Source organism: Brachycentrus maculatus, unplaced genomic scaffold (genome assembly GCF_059751285.1).
Source record: "Brachycentrus maculatus isolate JH-2025_06_01 unplaced genomic scaffold, ASM5975128v1 h1tg000468l, whole genome shotgun sequence".
Lineage (NCBI taxonomy): Eukaryota > Metazoa > Arthropoda > Insecta > Trichoptera > Brachycentridae > Brachycentrus > Brachycentrus maculatus.
Genome location: NW_028281215.1, coordinates 111253 through 137693, shown reverse-complemented (window position 1 = coordinate 137693; position 26441 = coordinate 111253). Strand labels below are relative to the sequence as shown.

General features: G+C 39.6%; 1 protein-coding gene across 8 annotated transcripts; it reads right to left on the bottom strand.

Annotated features, from left to right (window-relative positions):
- Positions 1-5373: 5373 nt before the first annotated feature.
- On the bottom strand, positions 5374-24756 carry LOC148302285 (uncharacterized). Of its 8 annotated transcripts, XM_088271847.1 has the most exons (10): positions 24590-24756; positions 24417-24484; positions 23790-23985; positions 22836-22954; positions 21975-22128; positions 21012-21163; positions 15866-16019; positions 14793-14913; positions 14196-14309; positions 10447-10638 (listed from the first exon to the last, which is right to left on the bottom strand). In XM_088271847.1, exons 7-10 carry the CDS (start codon positions 15937-15939, stop codon positions 10597-10599), a joined length of 351 nt encoding a protein of 116 aa, XP_088127973.1. In that variant the 5' UTR covers positions 15940-16019; positions 21012-21163; positions 21975-22128; positions 22836-22954; positions 23790-23985; positions 24417-24484; positions 24590-24756; the 3' UTR covers positions 10447-10596. The 8 variants fall into 8 exon arrangements, 2 of the variants coding, with proteins under 2 accessions (XP_088127973.1, XP_088127974.1); XM_088271848.1 differs by lacking the exon at positions 23790-23985 and having other exon boundaries at positions 24590-24735; XR_015838675.1 differs by lacking the exons at positions 10447-10638; positions 14196-14309; positions 15866-16019; positions 23790-23985 and adding an exon at positions 23364-23501 and having other exon boundaries at positions 14821-14913; positions 21975-22080; positions 24590-24735.
- Positions 24757-26441: the final 1685 nt, after the last annotated feature.

Below are 26441 nucleotides of genomic sequence, written 5' to 3'. Positions count from 1 at the left end.
AGCGAATAGCGTCACTACAAAGGATCTTTTCCAAAAGGTTAAACTCTTGACCCGTGCTTTCAAACCTCACACATGGGCAATAGAGGACCACAATGGAAGCGTTCTGACGGACATTGGTAGCGTCTTGAGAGATGGCGAGGTTACTGCTCCGGACTATATGCCGAGACCTCAACAGCAGGAAGTCCTTCCTTTGAGAATCAAACCATGGAACCCGACATTTTGGAAGAAGAGATTCAAGATGCACTGAGAAAACTAAAATGCAACAAGTCCCCCGGCAATGACTGCATACAGGCCGAGCTTCTAAAAGAACTAGGGGATAAGGGCATAAAAACAGTGCTGGATCTCTGCAACCACATATGGAGAACGGGAACATGGCCTCAGGAATGGGCAGAATTTGTTTTCATTCCTCTTCACAAAAAAGGCTCATCCAAAAAGTGTGAAAACTATAGGACAATAGCACTTATTTCGCACACCAGCAAGATATTGCTATATGTTCTAAAAACACATTTACACAGTTACATTGGATGGCAAATACCAAAGGAACAAGCTGGTTTTGTAAAGGAAGAGGAACAAGAGAGCAGATCTTCAACATCCGCCAAGTGATGGAAAACAGCCGAGAGTTCCTGATGCCAAAAGTTTTATGCTTTATCAATTACAAGAAAGCTTTCGATTGCGTGAAGTGGGAATATCTATGGAAAGTTCTCATGGAGATGGGAGTCCCATCCCATTTGATAAAACTCATCCATGGACTTTATACCCAAAGTAAGGCAATCGTAAGAATCAATGGCATAAACACTGCAAGTTTCCCCACTGAGAAAGGTGTAAGACAGGGATGCATACTCTCCCCTGACCTGTTTAACATCTATGGGGAATACATCATGCGCAGGGCTCTCTACGAATGGAATGAAGGAGTGTCCATTAGTGGCGTAAAGCTGCCCAATATACGATATGCGGACGACACAACACTTTTGGCCAAAGACCCAAAAGAGATGGTAGATCTCCTTAAACGAGTAGAAATTGAGAGCAAGGCACTGGGACTAGAGATTAACCAGAGCAAGACCAAGATCATGATCATAGATCGATCTAAGAAGTTTGGTGATCTCGGAAACTCGCTCGAAGGTTTAGAGATAATAAACGAGTTCCAGTTCTTTGGATCTCAAATCAGCCATGAAGGAACTTGTGAAGGAGAGATTAGACGTCGTATCGCCATCGCCAAAAGTGCCATGCTAAGCTAGACAAAATCTGGAAAGACCGGGGTGTGAGTAACAACACCAAATGAAGCTTGTCAGGAGCTTGGTCCACTCCATTTTTCTCTACGCTGCTGAAACATGGACCATAAAAGCAGCAGAAAGGAGAAAAATTGATTCCTTCGAAATGTGGTGTTGGAGGCGCATGCTCCGAATTTCATGGACAGCTAACCAACAAAATTGATTCCCCTGACCTAGTAGCCTGTATTAATTTTAGAGTTCCTCAAAGACGTATGCGTTCTATTCACCTTCTTCATGTACCAAAGTGCAACACAGTCTTCTTACAAAATTCCACTCTAAACAGAATCATGGACACTTACAAGAAGACATTTAATGACACTGATATTTTTAGAAAAAGCATAGCTACAGTAAAAAAAGAGGTTAGTAGAAAGATGTCATACTCTGTTTACTCTCCACCAATAACATAGTTATGTTATGGGTGGGGGGTGAACGGAGCATTATTTTTTTTTTCTGTATATGTAATGTATATGTATGTATGTATATATATATATATATATATATATATATATATATATATATATATATATATATATATATATATATATATATATACATATATAAATATATATATGTGTATATTTATAAATATATTCTTATTTTTAAACTTCTTACCTAGAAAAAAAATCCTTTAACCACTCTCATTAATTCCTCTCCTTCCTGCAAAATCTATTTTTTTATACCATACCCTTTTTTTTTAAATCTCTGAATGGTTTTTAATAGTTATTAAAACATAAATGTGGAATTGTTTAGTTGGCTTTATTTTTATTAAAGGAACTATTTTTTTGTTAATGTAATGTAATGTTTATTATTGTTAATGTAACTATTGTTTATTATATACTTTTTTATATGTAAAGCTGTACAATTCCCGAACAAATAAAATAAAATAAAATATTGGAAATGCCCTCCTTGGGCATGGCTTATAACCGTAAACATTCTTCTTTTTCTAACTCTTATCCGCACCCAATGGCACTGCAACATATCGATGCAGTGTTCATTTGTTTGTAGGCAGACAAAACAGAACGGCACACTACTCTGTTTTTCCAAATATACTTTACCCCTTCCACATTCATGCACCTCCTCATACATACCCGCCGATTATTCTGACTCCTGAACTGATCAAGCCCATGTATTTAAAATACTTGATCATGACAAGTTTTCCTCGCTCTTACTCAGCTTCTATTTCCAACTGCGTTTGCCTCATCAATTTGTTTGACTGTACTTTCCTCACTCATTGGTTCCACATGCCCAAACCATCTTTCTTAATTTGATAGATAATACTAATATCAGCCTTGTATTGTGTGGTGGAAAAATACAGTTACTAAATAAAAATGTTTAATTTTGCTGAAATTCTCCGCCTCTATCCCACGCTTCCTTTTATTGACAGACTTTGCACCAAGACCGATACCTTTCCGGGAATCGGGAGGGTCATCGAAGGGAACCAAGCTGCACATCTCCCTGAGCGGCCTGCAGAGTGACCCCCGCTCCTGGGACAAGTCAGAGCTCTTCGATCCGTGAGGTTTTCCAGATACAATCTGAGCAAGATCACTCTGTACACCTGTCTTCCGTTTGGGGAGGGACCCAAAGTGCGCATCGGTGAGTCCATCTCCCACCGGACTTGCGAGGGAAGGCACATTCCCCACACATGCTGCACACTTATACCTGATGAGCAATTCGTCTGTTTGTTGCCTTTTGTATGCTGCGCTTCTTGCCGATAGTAGAGAAGACCTGCAGGAGCTGGTGACAAGGGTGTATAGTGTGTGCGAGGAAAGTGACTTGCTGATCAATAGGCAGCAACTCCAAAGTCGTGATATTCGAAAAAGATTAATGTATGTAGATCTGCGTATAAAATAGCAGTAAATGGGGAAACAGGTAGATGGTTTACTTTATCTGTCAATTATAGCAAATAAAACCCTAACAGTGAAAACTAAACTGCCAGTATAGAGCCTAATGTATGGGTATTAACCCTGATGTATGGAAGAAGGATGAAAGTAGACTGAATGCAGTCAAAATGCGATCACCCAGAAGAATGTGAAACAAAACGATGTACGATACATGTTAGAATGGTAAAATAAGGAAAGAATGCAAGGCTGAGGAACACTTGCCCAAACTGATCCTTGCAATGTTCAGCTAATAGTGATCAATAGTTGGGAGATAACGTATTAATATAAGATATGTATCACTCGACAATATGACGAGTGATAATCGTTCTTTGCAGGCGAAGGCATGGGACAAATCCAGTCAAAAGTTGGACTGGCGAGCATACTGAATCGCTTCAAGGTCGTGTCGTCTTCCCCTGTTGCTGTCGGGAAGAGGGTCCGAGTCCAGAGTCGAGGAATCATACTCGCTCCGGCCCGGATGCTCTTCATCCCTGACTAGACGGATCCGGAACATGACTCCGTGAAACTCACACCTTGCACCGCTTGCAAAACTCACACCTCAAATAACATCAACATCTCAACATAGCTGAAGTAGAATATGCAAGTCAGGAAGTCAACGTAGCTGAAGTAGAATATGGAAGTCAGTAACTATTTACAGGGCTTACGACCTCTGTCAAAGGCTGGTTTAAGCGGCCACTTTATACATGCGTAACATTCACTATTCTACTTATACTATTTGAATAAAATAACTGGTTAAATGAAAATTTCAAATCATGTTTTCAGGCGTCTCCTAGTATGTAAAATAATTCAGGCAGAATCTTACATGCATTTTGTGAAGGTCTCTGCTAAACAAATAGCTTTCTAAACTCAACCATAGATGATGCCAAAAACTCAGATGTGAAAGGAGTCAATCAAGGATATATGTACAACTTCCGAAATTTGAGTAGTGCATTTTAACAACCACACCTTTAAAAATGTTTTTGACCCATGATTGACATCATGAGTAGAAGGGTGAATGTTACACATTTATAAAGTGATCACTTAAACCAGCCTGCGATAGGTCGTAAGCCCTGGAAATACCCAGACTTCCATATTCTTCTTCATCTCTGTCGAGATGTTTATTCTCTCTGCTTACTCCTGCGGTAAGCGGAGAGATGGTTAGTTTTTCAATATACAGGTCAAATCTCTTTGTAGCGAATACCGAAGTAACGAAATTTCCAGTATAACGAATTTGCAATTCGTCCCCGCTAAATTTCCATATAAAATGTACTGAACCAAAACTCAATGTAGCGAAGCCGATCTCAGAATAACAAAGTTTTTTTTAATTTTTAAAATGTTACAATTTTACATAAAATTTCTCCGAATTCAGTTTGTTTTTGGCACTTAGTGACTTTGCACGTGTTCATAAGTGACGGCTGGTGAGCGTAACACGTGTCGTGAACGTGATAAATCTCAAATTTTTGTTTTTGTTCTTACGTACCTACTTACCTACTGCTGTATTCACCCTTTGTGTCTCCGGCGAACATGCAATCTGAAGAACTTTAAAAAATCGAAGTGAAAGAAGTCCGCGATATGATTTGTGCTGCATGGTGGTCTGTAAACGAGTCCACAATTTATAAATGTCGGGACAAATCGTCAAGTGATTGAAGGTACCTGCGTGGATACTATCGACGAATCACTGGAGATTGAAAATGAAGCAGAAGAAATTTATAGATCGGTGGTTCCTGTCTCTGCTTCCAAGATTATATCGAAGTAGACAAAAATGTGGTTGTTGCAGGCGAGCTGACGGAAAAGCAGATCGTTGGAAATGAATCTTCAGCGAATGAAGATGAGAATGAGAATGAAACTAATTTTTCCGCTTGAAGCGAAAGATTCCTTAGCGGAAGCATTAAATGGGCTGAAGAATGTCCATTTTTCAAGCCACCAAGGAAAATTCTGTCCAAAAAAAAATTTCTGATTTTTTTTATCAAAAAATAAAAACCTATTTGAGCTTGCTTTTTAATTCACTTTTCTTTTATTGCTTATAATTTAACAATTTTTCCAATAAAGTCTCACAGTTTGAAAATCATAGTTTCATTTCTCTCATGTCCTGTACTAGGTAGGTACCTACAATATATTGTATTGATCACTGGCCAGAAGATCGAGTGTAGTGTAACAGCAATTTAACTTGAGTGGGTATAATATGGCGATAAAATAAATTTAAAATGTGTCAAATACTATACATCCAATATAACGAATTTTCATTTATTTAATTAAACAAATTTCCAACACATTTCATAAACATATATTAAGTACACAAATGCGTCCTTCCCTAACAAATGCGGTCCAATTTTAGGTACTAGTTCTGTGGCATTTGCTTTAGACATTTTTCCATTTTTACAATCGCAAAATTCTATTCAATAAAAATATATATTTTCTTTCTGCACGTAGATGCCCAGAGCACCAGATTGGGGAGAGCTCGACGAGAGATGAGGACATCGGTCTTTGGACGCGGTGTGCGGAGGACAAAGCCGATAAAAAATAAATCAATGTAAAATTTTATATAAAAAAACAAAAAGTTATTTTGACTTGTTACAAAGGAATAATAATTTATTATTGCTGTTAATTATTTTGCCACAGTTAGGATGCTGTTTCATCGAAGCGCAGTAACAGCTCACCCGTGGATCATTGAAGTACAGTAACAGTTCACTCATGGCCTTCGAGGTTTTGACAGAATTCAGCCAGAAAATTTAAAAAAAAGTGTAATTTTTCACTCGTAAATTTTCTACCACCGGCTACTCTTCTGATGGTCGCCGAAAGGTTGTTCAGCGTATCCTGAAAACAAAGATTCAATTCAACAACTACCACTCACACAGTGTTATCTTGATCGTTAACACATGAAGGAAAGGTGTTCAGCCCTGCGGAGGGCTGAGCGGTTCAGGTACCAGTCCAAGGTAATATTGAATAAATATTCAATATTACCTTGGACTATTATATAGTGAAAAAATCACTTATATTTATTTGACCCCCTCCCCTGGGAATCGAACCAGGGATCTACAGAATGGTAGCCGAGCGTGCTGATTATTACACTACGAAGGCGGAAACACTAATGCATTGGAATAATGTTAAATTTGTAACAATATTTTAAATGTAAAATTTTGAATGCATTACCTGCTGCCAATCCTGTCTGTAGACGGCCAGGCACTGCTCCGTGAGACGATCTTCGCTCAGGAAGTTTTCCGCCAGTAAAAAGTTTAAATAATACTGGCAAGAATCCAAAAACCAATAATGCGAGTCCTCAGAGAGAACGAAGCGGGCTTTCTACCAGGCAGGGCGTGCGCTGACCATATACATACATAACTTACGTTGCCTGTTACAGCAAAGTAACGAATGGAACTGCGCCCTTGCCTGCTGTTTTGTAGACTACGAAAAAGCTTTTGACAGCCCGCATAGGTCTTCTCTTTGGAATATCATAGAAGCATATTGAGTTCCTGTCAAAATTGTGGCCATTATCAGGGCGCTTCACACTAACAGCGAATGCTGCGTTAGAATAGATGATGTGTGCAGTAAACCATTTGAGGTCTCTACTGGGGTGAAGCAAGGCTGCGTACTAGCCCCGTTTCTCTTCATCATCATGTTCGACTTCATCCTACGAATGTCAATCCCACCGGATCGAGGAATTGCAGTGAGTCCTGCTCAGAAATTATGCAATTTAGAATATGCCGACGATGCAGTTCTAATAGATACATCGATCGGAGCCCTGCAAGATATAATTGACTCCCTCCAAATAAACTCCGCTCGGTTAGGCCTAAGAGTGAATGCCAAAAAGACCAATGTCATGCGCAACTCAGCCTGTCTGGACCGAGATCAACATCTTACCTGTGAGGGACGAGCGCTCGTTCGAGTCGACACCTTCAGATACCTTGGAACACTCATGGTGGAGGATGGTAGTGTCCAGAAGGAACTGAATGTACGGCTCGGAATGGCAGGAGCTATATTCAATAAAATGCGCAATGTCTGGGACTCACTGCTTTACTCGACAAAAACCAAGTGTCGTCTCTTTAACGCCTGCATCCTAACAGTTTTGCTGTACGGATGTGAGTCGTGGCACCTCACCAAAGCTCAAAGCAAGGAACTAGCAAGTTTTGAAAATAGATGCCTGTGCGAATACTGGGTATAAAGTGGTATGACTTTGTCAGGAATGACGATGTGAGGAGAAGAACTTAACAGCCCCTCATACTGGATGTCCTGAAGAGAAGAAGGTGAACATGGTTGGGACATGTCATTAGAATACCACCTGAGGGCATCAACCCCTCGTGTCTCTTCTTCCAACCCCGAGGATTCCGGCGCCCCGGAAGGCTGCTGACGACCATTCACCGACTATACTCAGCGGAACTTCGAGACGCCGGACTGACCCGGGAGGAAGCCAAGGAGATGGCGCGTGACAGAGTGACTTGGAGACGTCTCGTGTTGGCCATATGCTCCACCTAGGGAGCGAACATGGAAAGAAGAAGAAGAAGAAAAAGTTAAAAAAATTCAGTCAACTTGTCCCAGACGTCCGCTCCCGACTGTCCCAGTTGTACCAGAAGACAAATGTTTCCGGAACAAAGTACGGAATTGAAGAACTCCATGCTCTGTCCCGAATCTTGGTCGTCATTATCTGTAGGCGGGTCGTCGAATCATTGAGGTCTTTAAATTGACAGTCTCGTAACATCAGCTTTGCTAAATCGTCTTTCTCGTCATCGCCAGCGTTGTCATCAATCTCCGATGTTGCCGGATTCAAAAATGGCATTTTGATAACGTAAATAGTGTCGCCATATTGTCGCCAACTTCTTCAAATTCTCAGCTGTCAATATGGAAGGTTGCAATGCCACTGTAAAAACAAAAAAAATCAACAATGAAATCCTGACCCTCATCCGCGCCCATGGTGCATAGGGCACTGCATCAGAATACAATGCCATACAAAAGATAATTTTAAGACTTAATAGGTGCTACTAGGTGGGTTGCTAGTGAGGCCGGCTTGACAAACTCACTAAAGTAAATCTTTGAAATAATCTAAAATATGGAACATGCAGAGACATCTACTGGGATACTGAATAAATACTACAATATTAGCAAATGTCACGTGGCTTCTCATGCAGGGGTAGGCAGAGATAATAGAACACTATAGTAATCTGTCTCTGCAAACAACTACTCTTCTTCCACATTGGTGCATCTCCTCATACACCGATTGTTCCCCGTCCTGACCTGACCACATTTAAGTATTTGAAATACTTGATGATGCCCAGCTTTCCTCAGTCGTGAAATGCAAGGCCGAGATAAGCCGAGCATTATGGGTAAAATTAAGAAAGGTATTTTGAGATGGTTTGGGCATGTCAATCCATTCAAAGAAAGAACAGTAAAACAAATTTGTGAGGTAAATGTAGTGGAGAAGGACTGAGGAAACTTGATATGATCGAGTGAGGAGTCCGCCTCAGTGGTGTAATGGTCGGCACGCTCCGCTACAGTACTGGATATCCCGGGTTCAGTTCCCAGGGGGGGTCAAATAAATATGAATGACTTTTTCACTCTAATATGTATTCAATACAGTAGAATCGCGATATAACGAAATCCAAGGGACCAAAAAATATTATTATTGTCTACCATTGAGTTAAGCAGGTGGACTGTAATTTGAGAATTTTTATGGCCTATGGAAATAATTTCATTGAAATAAGAAGAGAGATTATAACTATGTCGCCTATTTTCAAAATCCGCCAGATCCATATAAGTCGATTTTACAAAAAAATCCAAATTCTCCGGATAACATTTATGTTTCAAAGATTTGTCTATCTTTATATAAAATATTATAAAATAGAGAATTTTCCCATTTTTAAAAAAAATTTTCAGTACTCAAAAAAAAACACGAGACACAAACCGATAATGACGTCATCTTAATTTTTGACCTATCCCCGCTCTCTGATTGGCCGATATGGGTCAGAAGACAAGTTTCATGAATATATCGGAATTCGAAATACAACGCTGTTTTTAAGTATTTTTTAGCGGGGTTTTCAAGTATTTAAAATTTTCGAACAATAAAACCCACAACTGGCATTCCGATAGAGTATTTATTTTAAAATCTTATAAAATTGAATCTAGCGGGTTTTGAAAGTAGGCGACACAACTAAAGAATAATTTTTGATGAAGTAAATCATTTCACTGACTCATTGACTCTAATTACTAATTACTCAAGCTGATGGGATATTGTATTGAATTACTTTTAAAAATCGCCATAAAATGATTTTGCTACACATAATAACGGGATTTTGTTATATAAATGCATTTTTGTATGAAAAATTAGTTTTAGGGAATAAATTTGTTTTTTTTTTCGATATACGTCATTTTTCGATATATCGCGATTAGTTATACCGCGATTCTACTGTATTAGCCTGGACTGGTACCTGAAGCGCAGGGCTGATCACCTTTCCTTCATGTGTTAGCCATCGAGATAACCCTGCGTTTATATGATGCGGTACTCTAAGCACAATTGGGTGCGAATGAAGGTTTTAAATTTGAAATTGAAGGCATGAGATGTACACTCCCCCACATTGCACTGTACGGCCAACTCCCGGGCAGACCACCAAAGAGATGGATCGACAGCTGGGAATCCACATCCCAAGAGGCTAATCCCTCTAAAAAACAAGTCACAAGGTCTACACCAAGCGGGAGAAGAAGAATGAGAAGGGGTGAAGACAGGTCGGTGTGGTGTGTGATGGGAGGTCACCAGGAGGAGAGCGGCGTCCAGGGTGAGCTGCGCAAGGGTGCGCTCGGTGGCGGGGAGCACGTAGTCTCGCCTCGCGCGCAGCTGCAGCCCCTCCAGTGCCAGAGCTCACCAGCTCCACGCGCAGGTCCTGGGGAGACACAAACACTCGAGTCAACACTGTCCAGTAGTGAACAGAGACTTCCACAGACGAGACTCTGTAACTATCCTCATATACTGCAAACTATGTAATGTAGCGTAGAGCACCGCATTTCTTTTTGGTACTGGTGGAGAACATTTTGCAGCATTTTGTAATACACATACTTAGTAAATTACATTTCACAAAGGTCTCTATTAAATAAAGAACTGACTCAACTTGACCATATATGGCGCAGAGAGCTTGCATGTGACAAAAGGCTTCAATTGAAGGATATATACAACTTTTGAAATTTTAGTAGTGTGGTTGTTAATCATGAGTAGAATGGTGAATGCTACAAATGTATTAAGTAATTACTTAAACCAACCAATGATAGATTGTAAATACCTTTTCGTAGTGTAATGGTTAGCACGCAAGGCCACCATACTGGAGGTCCCGGGTTCGATTCCCAGGGGAGGCTGGCTGGCGGGCTGGCGGGGAGGCTCCCCGGGTGCTCCGCCCCGGGCGCCTGCAGATAGGCGCGCAGCTCCTCGCAATTGCCCCGAGCAACTGCAGGCGCTCCCCAGGGGTGGCCCTGCCTCAGCCTGGCCACGTCAGCATTCCGATCCGCCGCCATGGCGACTGGAAAGTTATAACGATGGAATGGAGAGCAACTAACATATGTATAGTGCCTCGAGTGCCACACGCATTGAGCTATTAACAATTCATTTTTCGCGAACCAACCATAGATGGCTCCAGTGAACAAATAGGGATTTTAAGAAATAGTGGTATTTACCAAGTAAAAATTAAAATTAAAATAGATAGATTTTACTACAAAGTGACAGCCGAATCAAACAAAAAAGTAAAGGTGTCTACTAAATTTACAAGATGGCTCTTGTAAACTCATATGTGTCATGAGATTGATATATGTAGGCGTTTAAAAATTTTTTTTAGAGTGGTTGTCAATCGTTGATATGTAGAATGGTGAATGCTACACATGTGTAAAGTCATCAATCACTCAATGAGCCTATGACAGGTCATAAACCCTATCAATACAGACCTCCATATTCTTTTCATCTATGTTGAGATGCCAAAATGTAAATATAACTCCTGAGTGGAGAAACCCTAATTTTTTAACAAGTAATTCGACATTCTCAAAATGTTGTAAATTTCATACATATACTGTAGGAAGAGTAGATTCCGTGTCGGGAGGAGTCTGATACCTACGTTTTAGACTCTTAGACCCTGACAGTGGCGTTCAGAAGCAAACAAGTGGACTACGGATAACATTCCAGTATTATACACGTCTATTCATTTTTCAAAACTTGCTAGTTTCTTGCTTTGAGCTTTGGTGAGGTGCCACGACTCACATCCGTACAGCAACACTGTTAGGATGCAGGCGTTAAAGAGACGACACTTGGTTTTTGTCGAGTAAAGCAGCGAGTCCCAGACATTGCGCATTTTATTGAATATAGCTCCTGCCATTCCGAGCCGTACATTCAGTTCCTTCTGGACACTACCATCCTCCGCCATGAGTGTTCCAAGGTATCTGAAGGTGTCGACTCGAACGAGCGCTCGTCCCTCACAGGTAAGATGTTGATCTCGGTCCAGACAGGCTGAGTTGCGCATGACATTGGTCTTTTTGGCATTCACTCTTAGGCCTAACCGAGCGGAGTTTATTTGGAGGGAGTTAATTATATCTTGCAGGGCTCCGATCGATGTTTCATAGGTTTAATGTTTGATTAATAGGTGCCTGAGGCGAATACTGGGTATAAAGTGGTATGACTTCGTCAGGAACGACGATGTAAGGAGAAGAACTCAACAGCCCCTCATACTGGAAGTCCTGAAGATGAGAAGGTGGACATGGTTGGGACATAATAATAATAATAAATTTGGATAACTTATATAGCGCCATTTTTGTAAAATAATACCTCAAGAGCGCTTCACTGTGAATGAATTGGGGAAAATATTATGGTGGAAATGATTTAGCAAACAAATGTGTTTTTAAGTCTTTTTCTAAAGATCATCTCACTCTCACTATTTCTAACCATTGGTGGAAGTGCATTCCACGCCGTCGGCCCTGCAACAGCAAAGGCATGCTCGCCAAATTTAGTGCGTTGGTTGCGAGCTGGTAAGATCACTTTACCCATTGCAGATGTTGTAGCCGATCGAAGCGTGAGACGTCTATCAACCAATTCATCTGGAATACACAGCTCCTTAAGATACTCTGGAGCCATATTGTGTATTGATTTATACATGAGTAGGCAGAATTTATACTCAACCCTTTCGGGAAAGTGTAACCAGTGGAGTTTGTGAAGTAGTGGGGTGATGTGACTGAATTTAGAAATTCCAAAAATTAGTCTCGCTGCTGCGTTTAACACTGATTGCAGTCGACTCATTTTATTGTTTGGTAGACCCGTGTATATACCGTTACAATAATCGACTCTAGATATTACAAACGCGTTTATTAATTGACGGGCAGCATCAACTGGCAGATTCTTGCGAATGCTTTTAATTTGCCTTAGCTGATAGAAACAAGTATTTGTTGTTTTGCTAATTTGAGTCTCAAGGAAGAGATCAGAATCTAAGAACACGCCGAGCAGTTTGACAGCCGGTGTAGTGGTACTCTTTGGATTGAGTGGTGTCGTGTTATCAATTAAATTCTGTCGTTTAGGTGTGGCTATCCAGAGATGTTCTGTTTTGGACGGGTTTAATGTTAATCTGTTTTCAGCCATCCATTCTCCTATTCTCTCAATGCACTTATTAATAGAGTCAACAAGTTTATATTTTCCTCCGGCCTACAGTAAAAATAAATTTGAGTGTCATCCGCATAGCAGTGAGACCACAATCCATGTGACTTTATAATATATTCTATGTCTTTCGTATAGAGAAGGTATAGAAGAGGACCTAGGACTGATCCTTGAGGTACACCAGTAGAGACGGAATGAAAAGGGGATTTAAAATTTTGAAAAATGACTGAATATTCACGTTCTCGAAGGTATGAGCAAAACCATGCAAGTGCTTTATCACAGATGCCGTATGTCTTTCTCAAGCGTTCCAGCAGAATATTGTGATCAACCGTATCGAAAGCAGCACTCATATCCAAAAAGGAAACCAAAACAAGGTCACCAGCATCCACAGCAGTTATTATATCAGACAGTACTCTCACTACGCCTGTCTCTGTAGAGTGGTATCGCCTGTATGCCGATTGCCTCTCTGAAAACAACTTGTTATTTTCAACATATGTTGTCAGTCTATGGGCAACAATTTTCTCTATTATTGTGACGGACCAGCTGAGCACACGGCCCTAAAATGGACCGTATTTATAAATTGCATATGTATAAATGAATGTCGCTCTGAAAAGGGCCTTTGAATAATGATTTGTATTTATCAAAGTAGTGCTACCCCTCCAATAAAGAAATGTTTCGCTTTCGGGGGTGGCCACCTTAATGTAATGTTGAAATACGTAAAAATATACATAAACATGTCATGGGGAAATCGGCAGTGCGCACTGAGAACCTCTCGCTTCAGGCATCAAACCCCGACTGCGCTACGTGACGTGAGTTTTTAATCAGGGTAAGCAGTAGCAGTAGGGTTGGGTAAGGACAAGGCGCAGTAGGCACTGGTTGTGTTTCTATATGGAACGCGGGTAATCCAGAGTAGGCACTGCTTTTCTGCCTGTATAGAATGCACGCCTCTGGCCCGAAGTGAACTCCGCTAGCTCGGTGTAAGTATAAATCACCATCATAAAGGAAATTTGCATTATTGAGGTATGCAGATTGAAATCACAGAAATGGAGAGGAAAATTCTGAGGCTGAATATTCATCCCACTGCATTTACTCAAACATGTCAAGAAATTCCTACCGGTTTCAGACAGATTGATGCTTATACAAATCGAAGGTCGACCATTTAACATGAATATTTAACAAGTGTACGCTCCGGCTTTAGAAACAAGGTATGATGACGATGTTGAAGAATTATACGAAAATATTGAAAGGATCTTCAGTTCATTGAAAAGCGATGATATCGTTCTGATCATCGGGCACTTTAATGCAAAAATAGGTGAAGGCCGTCGGTCCAACATAGTCAGCGAATGGGGATTAGGACAGGGCAATCAAAGAAGAGACAAGCTATTTGAGTTCTGTGAAGAACGCAACATGATCATTACATTGTAACTGTATGTGTGGGTCAGGACTTACGGAGTCCTGGAGGTTGCGCTCGGCCCGCGCAGGGCGGCCACCAGGCCGCGCCCGCTCCACCGCGCGGCTCAGCGTGCGCGACTGGCTGCGCAGGAACCACTCCCCCAGCTGCACCTGAAATCACCACCATACCACTCTAATCTGCAGCATAGGAAAGATATCGATTAAAGCAGACTGAATGCAGTTGGAATGTGATCTCTCAGTGTGGCAAAACCATGTATGGTACGTGTTCCAATGGTGATATACGGAAAGTGTGCAAGCCTGAGATAAGAATTATCCAGCAAACTAAGGAAAGTGTGTTGAGATGGTTTGGGCATGTGAAACGAATGAATGAAGAATGAAAGGTAAAAGAAATTTATGAAGCGAATGTAGTTGGAAATAGGAACAAAGACAAAGGAAGTCTTGGCATGATCAATGCTTGGTATGACAAATATATACTTGGGCGCAGTCAGGTTAGAAGTCAGGAACAATCGGTGTGTACCAGAATATTTGCAAATATAGAGTGAGGTGACATTTTATTCTCTCTGCCTACCTCTAAGGGAGGTGACGGGATGGTTATATAGTGTTAGTAAAGAATAAATTTAAAATACAATGTACCTGAATTTGCTTTTCCCGTATTTTAGTCTTGTCTTTGTTGAAACAGCTGGTGATGGGCGTGATGTGCCGGAAGGACTCGGCCTTGTCGGCGCATCCGGAGTCCATGGTCGCCAGGATGTTCCTGTAATAATACAAAAAATAAAGAGAATTTTCATTTTTTGAAGTTGAAAAATTTCTCAGTTCACAATGGGTTAATGCTAACCTCGTCGCGAACAAATATTTTATGAAAGCGCTCGACTAATCTCAGCGATTGAACAATTGCTCTCAAGAAATCAGGTTTTGGAAGCATGGGCGATCAGTTGCACCAAAGTAAGTTATATTTAAATAAATGGCAACATATTTTATTTATTGTTTCGGCATTAACTTTGTGGTAAGACATGTTACAATGATTAAAGAAAACACTTGTTTTTTACCACTTGTGTTTTATTATAGACTACATGTTTCAGAAGTTAAACTTCCAACATTCAGGTCTGTATAATAACTAAAATATAAAATATAAAATTGTTCTATAAATAAGGAGAGGGGAAAGTAAGGGGAAGGGGTTAGTCAAGGGGCGGAGTTTGAAAACAAAGGAAAAATGGAAAGCAAAGGCGAAGAATTTTGAAACAATATATTATTTAATAAATTATTATTGGAATTTAGGTTTTTTTGGATTTCTAAATTTTCAAGATAATTCATAATTTGGCCTCAAGTGGTAAAAAACAAGTGTTTTCTTTAATCATTGTAAATGGCAACATCATTGGCTCATCAGGATGTTACATCAGATGCAAGGGGCAGGCCAGGCGTACATCAGATCTGAAGAAACTGCACCAGCGTCGACTGTCGGGCGGACTATGTTGAGCGTCATCTTGAATTTGAGGTTATAATCAGCGGGTTTTCTTCTTGGTTTGAAATAACTATAATTTACGTCAATGTATAAGTTCTAGGCACTCTTTATCAACGATAACGTTACTTAATTATATAGATTACATGTTGTTAAACTGGGACCACGCGGCCGTTTACCGCCAAGGTACGCGTGTGAACGCTACCATGGTTAATTTTCGAATGATGGAAGCGAGCGTTGAAGTCCTCACCTGCGCAGGGAGGCGTGGAGGGGGAAGCTGCGCGCGCCGATACAGAGGGCAGCGCGGCCCGTGGCAACAGGCATTCCGTCTCCTGCCAAGGGCCCCGAGCCGGCAGCTGATCATGCGTTAAGCACATGTTTTAGTTAACCTGCATAAGCTAACACTACAACAAAAATGAATTTATTCAATTGTAATTAAATTTTAAAATGCTGGTGCGTAAAAATCGTACTATTACACTCCCACCTATGTTATGATTGCAAAAAAAAGAAAAGTAAGAAAAAAAAAATTCTATGTACGCGATTCTATTCCCTAATATTCTGGTATGCAAAGACTTTGTAAGCTTTGTAGCTACACTGTCAAATTGGCACCGCCGAAAAATACAAACATGACAAATTCGCTACGGAGATTCCCGAACAAAATCAACGATCGCGGCGAACCGAGGAGAGAGGGCGAGTGTCGCCTACACCGTTTGTCCACAGCGGACGTGTTTATCTAGCTTCACATTTTTACTTCCTTAGTTCATAAATTCATTAGATTAAGTATTTTTAGTAATTATCAATTTTGTAGTGTACGCGCTTAGAGAAAATAAACGATCTGTAAGTAAGAACAACATTCTTTAAATATCCTTTTCTGGCTTCCCTTTTTAAGAACCCACACGTGATCCGTTCACATGCTATTAAACACGGCAACATCTGCCAACAACACAGAATATAGTTAATTACACTATAACTTAACTGACTTAATACTAAAGGTCCTGACTATTATCATTATACTAAACAGAATTACATATAGAGTACAACAATGGTTAATCTTATCCTAGGTGACATACTTTTGGAACATACTGTATACAGTATACAATAGTTTTATATAATATAAACTATTGTTGACAACACAAAATTGTAGGTTTAAAGATTTACAATTGGCAAAACAGTGTGAATATTGAAGTAAAGAATTATTATACACAACGAAAGTTTGACAAACTCAGAAAGAATTGGACTTTAGAGGTTGCTCATTGTTTATATTCGAGGTGCAAACATAAGACAAGAAAGATTACATGAAGTATTAGTGAACTCCCTGATAATAAATTAACAAAAGAGATACACCCAATATACAATAGACTAGACTACGAAGTCGATTAACCGAAGTGACTGACAATTCAATATCCAGCACCTGGAGCGAAATCATAGACATCGTCGAGAATAACATACAATAGACTAGACTACAAAGTCGATTAACCGAAGTGGTTGACAATTCAATATCTAGCACCTGGGGCGAAATCATAGACATCGTCGAGAACAACATACAATAGACTAGACTACAAAGTCGATTAACCGAAGTGGCTGACAATTCAATATCCAGCTCCTGGAGCGAAATCATAGACATCGTCGAGAGTAACATACAATAGACTAGACTACAAAGTCGATTAACCGAAGTGACTGACAATTCAATATTCAGCACCTGGAGCGAAATCATAGACATCGTCGAGAACAACATACAATAGACTAGACTACAAAGTCGATTAACCGAAGTGACTGACAATTCAATATTCAGCACCTGGAGCAAAATCATAGACATCGTCGAGAACAACATACAATAGACTAGACTACAAAGTCGACTAACCGAAGTGGCTGACAATTCAATATCCAGCACCTGGAGCAAAATCATAGACATCGTCGAGAACAACATACAATAGACTAGACTACAAAGTCGATTAACCGAAGTGACTGACAATTCAATATCCAGCACCTGGAGCGAAATCATAGACATCGTCGAGAACAACATACAATAGACTAGACTACAAAGTCGATTAACCGAAGTGACTGATAATTCAATATTCAGCACCTGGAGCGAAATCATAGACATCGTCGGGAACAACATACAATTGAAAATAATTGACAATCTCATGTATAAAATTAATATAAATTTCTCTATATGAGTGGAGAGGACCAACGGTTTGACAACCCTAGGCAACATGACCTAGAATGTAAACAAAATGTGGGGAACTTTTGTCAACATGACAAAGATCTCAATTCCATGGGGAACATGTGTCAATATACACAAGCCATTGACGGAAGATTTAATTTTCTGCAACATCCAAAGGACAATTCACAAATAAATCTCATACAAAATTCTCATTCAATAATCCGGCATCTCTTGCAATAGGGCAGGCAATCAGTTGACGTGGCACATCCAGGTTTAGCCTCCCAGACCACCAACAGAGCTAGCGAAACAATCAATCGACAATAACTATTTAGGTCCATAATTTTTATTTCGCACAAATATGTATTTCCTTTTAAAACCTTTCTTTTCAATTACACATAATAAAACTAAAATTTACTAAAAGGTTTGGGTCATAAAAAAACTTTGTCGCCGGGATAGATTTTATGTGGCCTTTTGAAGGATTCAAAATTACCTTTTGCCGGTGCTTTTTAAAAAAAAAAAAATTTATGATGCATTTTATTGAAAGCTGTCCCACCGCATGCCCAGATCTGATACAGAAGCATCTAGGCTTCCTGACAGATCTGCTCTTGCTAAGCAATTTTTTTTTTGAACTAAGTTGCGAAATTTATTGAAAATGTAAAACAACATAAAATTGTATCCCGATTTTACTATGAATTTACATTTAAAAGCTTTCAATATACCTTCCCATTCCATTTAGGAAACAGTTTAATTTACCTGTTTTATGATGCAGTGTAAATTAAACTGTTTCCTAAATGGAATGGGAAGAACCAAAAGGCTAGGCTTCATTTTGGAGGTGTATACCTTGTCGTCGCCAGCCAATGAGAGATGGAATTGATTGCGTGATGTTCAGTATGAAAACTCAATAAAACCCGATACTTGGGCAAAATTTATTCATTCGAGTCGGGGGGATGATTTCGGACAGGAGATTGGGACAGGAGAGTTCATTCGTGTCGGGAGCAATCATCCGAACAATGTAATTCGGGTAGTCTCAAATCAAGTCGGGCCTCGCAATTACGGCCCACACACTCGGAACTTGAATTAGAAGTCATGTGCGGACTTCGCTATTCCGCAGTCGAGGAAAGCCATAACATGGGAAAAAGAAAAAAAGAGAAGAAGAGTAGAGAGAAGAAGAAAGAAGAAACCATGAGTCTGGATGGAGCGGAAAACGGAGGAAACAGAAAGCATACCTACACCAGGTTTTAAGCCTTAAGTAAGGAGAAGAGCGGGAGCTCTACACAGAGAGAAAGAAGAGAGAAGAAACAGGAGAACAGAAAGAGATGCGGGAAAAGCAAACCTACGCCAGGTTATAAGCCTTTAATTAAGAGCTGAAGCTCTACACAGAGAAGAAGAAGAGAAGAAACGGGAGTTACTCATCCGGAGTATCCCACGCAGAAAGCGCTGCGGGAAAGGCAAACCTACGCCGGGTTATAAGCCTTAAATTAAGAGCTGAAGCTCTACACAGAGAAGAAGAGAAGAAACTGAAGTGACTCATCCGGAGTATCCCATGCAGAAAGCGCTGCGGGAAAGGCAAACCTACGCCGGGTTATAAGCCTTAAATTAAGAGCTGAAGCTCTACACAGAGAAGAAGAAAAGAAGAAACGGGAGTTACTCATCCGGAGTATCCCACGCAGAAAGCGCTGCGGGAAAAGCAAACCTACGCCGGGTTATAAGCCTTAAATTAAGAGCTGAAGCTCTACAAAGAGAAGAAGAAGAGGAGAAACGGGAGTCGCGTTAAACAGAGAGAACGAAGAGAAGAAACGAGAGTCGCTCCACGCAGAGAAGAAGAAGGGGAGAAACTTATCCCTGGTGCGGTGCAGCGGTCATTGAAGAAAATCATCGCATGGCGGCCCGTCCGGAAGCCCGCCACCCTCAGATCTACAGCGGGTTTCCCAAAAAGGTTAGAATAAGTTTAATTTAAGTTAGAATAAGTTTAATTTAAGTTTAGATTAAGATAGATTAGTTTAAGTTAAACTCGATAATTATCTTTTTTTATTAAATCAATATATTTTTTGTTTCTTTCCGCTCACTACCCCCTTCTAACATCCGAAGATATATCAGCTTGATAAAGTGGGCGACGTCACAGTCATACATCATCTGTTTTGATTCTCACATTCAAGATAACAAAATCAACGGTGATTAAAATAACATGCAGGAATTTTAAAGAGATCAGATCAGAGGTTTCCAAAATGTTCATGGAAAATTCTTGACAATACAGAAGGTCTATCTGAAGGATTGTAGAGAGCGCCACTGAGTTTTCAACCCGAACTCAGAAACTTGGTTTTCTATACATGGCAAACAGCATTTTGAAGACAATGCTACGAACGGACGGGGAAAAACATGAGATTGGAAGAAGAAATAATACATATAAAATCAAGCGTACCTTTCTATCTGTTCCATGTGAAGAATAACGTAACAACATGTTACAACCACACTATTATGAGGCGTGTGAACCTTTCGTGTAAAAGCATTCTCAAAGGAGCTTTATCCTACAGCCCCAGGCATTATTCCAGGCCAACCTCGTTTTGGACGTCTCCAAAACACTTGGGAGGGACACACCACATACCCCAACGGTAATGATCAGCGACCAGCTATCGCGGATCAACGGTAATTATAAGCACCAGCGCTCACGATCTATAAATATACATACATACACATAAATACAAAACAAAGAAAGTGTAGCACAGCTCTACAATAATAAATTAATGCTGAGAATGTACATGACGACAATCTATACACACAAAATATAAAACACAATGACACAGAGGGAAACAGAAAATAAGTAGACAAAATAAAATACAAGTCGGGCATTGCATATTAAAATGAAATTGCTCGTCCAAGCCCTAGTCCAAGCGAAGATGTTCTGAAAATTTAGACCTGTACAAAGTAAAGTGATACAAGGATGTACTTGAAGTCAGTACATAAAGACAGAGGAAAATTTCATTGACTCGGAAGACTGAAAAAAGGTGGTAAAAGGCAACAAATCTTGTACCATAATCCGGAAATGTAAGATGAAATATAACCAGGTCTTTCCAAACGACTTTCTTCAAATCAAGATAGAAAGGAAGTCTCGCTTTTCCATTTAGGGGATTTTAACCATAAGGTCGAAAAGTCCTAATTACCTATCTCAGATCTTGAAAGCCTAACACACCAACAAGACATAGCTATCTTTTCTATTAAAAAAAAGGATTTTTACCTCCAGGTCGAAAGTTGCAAATAACCCATTCCAGATCCTGCTGCATGTAATACAAGCGAGACTTTATTCTATCGCCGCTGGAATACAGCTAGAAGTTCCAAGTTGAAACTTCTGAAGACCGGTGACAAGGCGACACTGAGATCGAGAGTAGCCTAGAATTCATACAACAACAAATGTAAAATGTGACAAAATAAAACAACAATTAATTAAAACATGGTAAAGTTACATTACACTAATTATAGTTATATAATATTATAAATAATCAATCATTTGGGGAGAATGAGTTCCTTTAAAGAAGTATGAAATTCTAATAGAAAGGCGCAATTAAAAGTGAGACCCGCGTTTAAGGGTGCCAGTGAAATAGTACAAAAAATAAAAAAATATAGAAGAAAAAGAAAGAAATGAGTTTTTGTTATTTTTGTTGGAAGTGAAAAAGTTTCGGTTCACAACGGGTTAATAATGACCTTGTCGCGAATAGCTTGGAATGTCGAACATTCGATTAGCGCTCGACTAATCTCAGCTTTTGAACAATTGCTCTCAAGAAATCAGGTTTTGTAAGCATGGGCGATAATTACACCAAAATTAGTTATATTTAATTAATGGGAACATCATTGGCTCATCTAGATGTTACATCAGATGGAAGGAGAGGCCAGGAGTACATCACATCAGAAGAAACTGTACCGCGTCGGCTGCCGGCAGACTATGTTGAGCGACTATGTTCATCTTGAATTTGAGGTTATAATCAGCGGGTTTTCTTCTTGGTTTGAAATAACTATAATTTACGTCATTGTATTAGTTCTAGGCACTCTTTGTCAATGATAACGTTACTTAATTATATAGATTACATGTTGTTCAACTGGGACCGCGCAGCCGTTTACCGCCAAAATTTACTTGAGAAGGTATGCGTGTGAACGCTACCATGGTTAATTTTCGAATGATGGAAGCGAGCGTCGAAGTCCTCACCTGCGCAGGGAGGCGTGGATGGGGAAGCTGCGCGCGCCGATACAGAGGGCAGCGCGGCCCGTGGCAACAGGCATTCCGTCTCCTGCCAAGGGCCCCGAGCCGGCAGCTGATCATGCGTTAAGCGCATGTTTTAATTAACCTGTATAAGCTAACACTACAACAAAAATGAATTTATTCAATTTTAAAATGCTGGTGAGTAATAGTCGTACTATTACAGTGCCACAATGGATTTAAGAAATAGTGCTAAAACTTAAATCAAAAATGGATAGATTTTACAACAAAGAGACTGCTGAATCAATTTATGATTTTTTTTATTTAGTAAAGAACTTCATAAAAAAATATGCAAGATTCTTCCCAAATTACTATACCATACTAAGATACGCCTGAAACATGATTCCCAATTTTTATTCAACTTAGCTTTGATTAAATTTAATAAAAATAACTGGCCAATCAAATAAAATAACTGGTCATACCAGAAAGGTATAAAGAAAGATTATTTTCAAATTATTTTGTATACTAAGAGATGCCTGAAAACATGATTCTCTATTTTTATCTCACTTTTATTTAACCAATTGTAATAAAATAAGTGGTCAAACAAGAAAGATAAGATCGGTGGGATCCAGTCGATGACTGACTGATGAAGGCCTGTTGATTCTGAGAAGTGGGAACCATCGCGTGGGCATCTTCCTCTCCCTCTCTTCCCCTCCAGGCTACCCATCACAACCAGACGTCCCAGGTTATCCTCAACATGTCCAAAGAACTGGAGAATCCGCCAGGTACAAACATCGGGGATACGTTTACACGTTCCAAACTAGTGATGATCTCCCAGTGTGGGAAGGAGAGAGTGAGAGAACAACGCACCTGTGTCCTCAGTCTCCGAGGAGAGGAAGGCGGTTTGGTCGAGGCGGCATATCTCCTGCGTCAAGGAGTCCGCTAAGTGCTGCCGCAAGGCACCGCTGTCGGCCAGTATCAAAAAGTCTCTGCAACAGAAAATATCACAAATTACATTTATATAATATAACTCATCACACAGAAATCACATATAAAAAACATATCCTTCATATCCAAAAGTTGCACATAGACAACTACAAATCTACAAATTTCCTTGTTCTTCTTCAAATCTTTATCCGCACGCAATGGTGCATAGGGACTGCATCGTATAAACGCAGTGTTATCTTGATGGTTAGTTAACACATGAAGGCAAGGTGAGCAGCCCTCCGTTTTAGGTACTAGTGCAAGGTAAAACTTAATCAATGTTGAGTGAAAAATCACAATTATTTGCCCCCCCTGGGAATGCTGACTATTGCACTTCGGAGGCGACAAATTTAGTAGTCGAAACATATATTTTTTAAAAACCAATTTGATATGCCGTATGGAAAATGTAAGTACCGAGAAAAATTATTGACGATGAGGAAACGCATCTTCGGACGACACACTCTTCGTAGTCAACCTTTCTGCCAACTTGCCGAGTCGGTTGGCGTTCACCTTCCCCAGGTCCGACTCCGCCAGAGACTCCGGCAGCTTGGTCTGGAAACACACCCAGTTGTGGTCTATCCGCTTCTTGCGAGAGAACACTTCATTCTTCAATGAGCCGTCTGAGCAGCCAGACTTTGGAATGAGTGACTAACTAATGCGCTATTATTTTTTGACATCTCAATATAGATGAAGAAGAATACGGAAGTCTAGGCAAATGCCCAGACTTCCATATTTTTCTTCTTTATTCTTCATATGGGACTTATGAACGTCGTAGGCAGGTTTAAGTGATCTTCTAGCGTTTCTCATGTATATGATTATAATCCAGGATTCAGACCTCACATACAAATGAAAGAGTTTCTTCTCGTTGTGAGTACATTTGGCGATGGCGAATGGGGGGCGCACTCGAATATGGCTCCTTGTTGTCGGAAGAATGTGGAGAAATGTCGTTGGACTGCGACGTGTTGAACTGCACAATACTGCAAGTAAATTGCAATACGGGTAAGCCAGCTCGGTTGTTGAAGAACGTGGAAGAGATCTAAGTAAATATATAATGACATAAAAATCATGGGGCCATCCTCATTCTCTTCTCCCGTACATGTTTGCTAAACATATTTTCTTAGTCATTCACACGTTATCCGTTCGCTCCATATGTCCATACCACCTTAAAGAAATTTTCTTAGTCTTCTCAGTTATCTCTAGTTCAACCTTAGATTCCTTATTTATATCTTCATTTTTAATACTGTCATACAATGATTTTCCACACATCTTATCAACGCACAAGCGGGCGGCTGTGAAGAAACTTTCATGATAAGGAATATATGACGCCAACTCGTCGCTACATTGCGCCTGCTCGCATCATTACATATAAAAACATCCTTGCATTGCGTCTCTGCGCTAGGCCGCAAATTAGCCAAAATATAACATAAATAATATCGAGATAACGCATCAGTAACTTTGATAACTTACCTTTGATTTCTGAGAAGAGAAATGAAATAAATCGTAAAGTCCGCTTTGAAACAAGGAAAGGCGTCTTTCTAAAAACATAAAATAATTTAAAAAGATTTCCTTCCTATTTCCACAAACCGCACATCCTGCAACGTAACCTCGCAAATATCTCGATACAAAATACGAAAGCCAACCTGCTCGACACCGTATTGCAACCACGTTTTTTTTTACATTTTTCTAGGTCAATCTTGCTTTTTTGACATCTATCGCTATTTATTTTTCTTTTGTGCAAAATTTATCGCTTTTTTTCGAACAATATTTATTTTTACAATTGACAGCATAGAGCGGGAAAAATGGCTATATATTTTTGACAATAATAAAGTTGCCAGATATACAAGTATTAATCCAGGAGCCTACTTAAATATTTTAGTACTTACCTGCAAATAAAAAAATGGGGTGTATATGATCAAAAATAGGTTTAGAAAAAAAAAATAAAGTCAGCAGTTTTCTGAAGTTGTTTAGATTATTTCGCAGTTGGAAAGCTCGAGATGAGATCCGCCCGAGCGCTCGCTACTCGCTACTCGCTACTCGCTACTCGCTACTCGCTACTCGCTACTCGCTACTCGCTACTCGCTACTCGCTACTCGCTACTCGCTACTCGCTACTCGCTACTCGCCCGCCAGCCGGTTCGCTGCGCTGCCTCGCGCTGCGTCACGGAGCAGCCGGCGTTTCGTCAATTTTTCACAATTATCGGAGAGCGGGAAATTTTTACTTATAAATTGTAGATGCTCTCGAGTACTCGCTTACCAGTGCTCGTTTTCAAATCAGTATCATTATAACGCACGAGTTTATTTTGTACATTTTTAAAAAAAAAGCTCACATTAAATGTAAGTTTTAAAGTTTATTCGAATAGTATGATATTATTATTTTTTGGTTCTTTGAAAAAAAGTATTCTTACTCCTACTGCTTTATATGAATGCAAGGAATTCATATTAACCTCTAAGCTGCTCGATTTCGAGTGTCAAACTTTTCGTCCCCTGCTGGATTATTTTACATTACAATATTTTTGACAAAAAAAGCATATTTTTTGTGGTGAAACTTTCGGAAGTCACTCGGATATCGATTATAGATGTTCACAGTACACAATTCAGTTTACTTATGTTTTTATAGTGTATTTACACCAAAATATTATCATCAATTAACATTTCTGCCGCGAGTCCGCGGCAGAAAATTTGGCGGTTGTATAGAAGACGCGGCTGTTGTATAGTCCATTCGTTGCGTGCGCGCAGTTTTTTTAAATGCGTTATTTAAAAAAATTAATTTAAATTAATATGAAATTTTGAAAATAATTTAAATTAAAGTTTATATTAAAAAGCGGAAATGATTAATATATCGAAATTTTGTGAAAATCTTCAAAACAGGGATTAGAACAAAAATGCATTTTGTATGTGGGACATCAAAATTATGTGACTTTATGCCTTTTCTCGCGTATTGGTAATGGTCGCTTTCACCATTTTTGTTTTCAGAATCGTTGTTTCTTATAAAAACATTATGACGATAAAAGTTATAACATTAAAAAAAATGCTTCCAGTATTCGAAGCATTGCACGATAATAAACAAACAAAAAAAATGTACAAAAATATCACAAAACACCGTGTTACACAATCACTTGTTTGTTAATTATAATATCCTTCTCGTTCCACACAGTTAATAAATATAATAATTATGAAAAAACTTATTGATAATTTAGATCACCTAAACTGATTGAACAGACTAAACGATACTGAGACCACGCGCCGAGCACGAGCCGACCGGAAGTATTCACGATAAAGTTGACACCAAACAAAAATAATTTTGATATTTTATGACACCAAATCAAAGAGAACTAATTCATCTATGCCTCAAACCAAATTTAAGTGCAAAAAATTATCCATATGTGTTGATATAAGTACGTAAAGTTGAAAAACGACTATGCATGCGATCCGCAGTCAACGGTACCTTTAAAAAAAACGACAATAGATGCGATCCGCAGCTTACGGGTTAAGA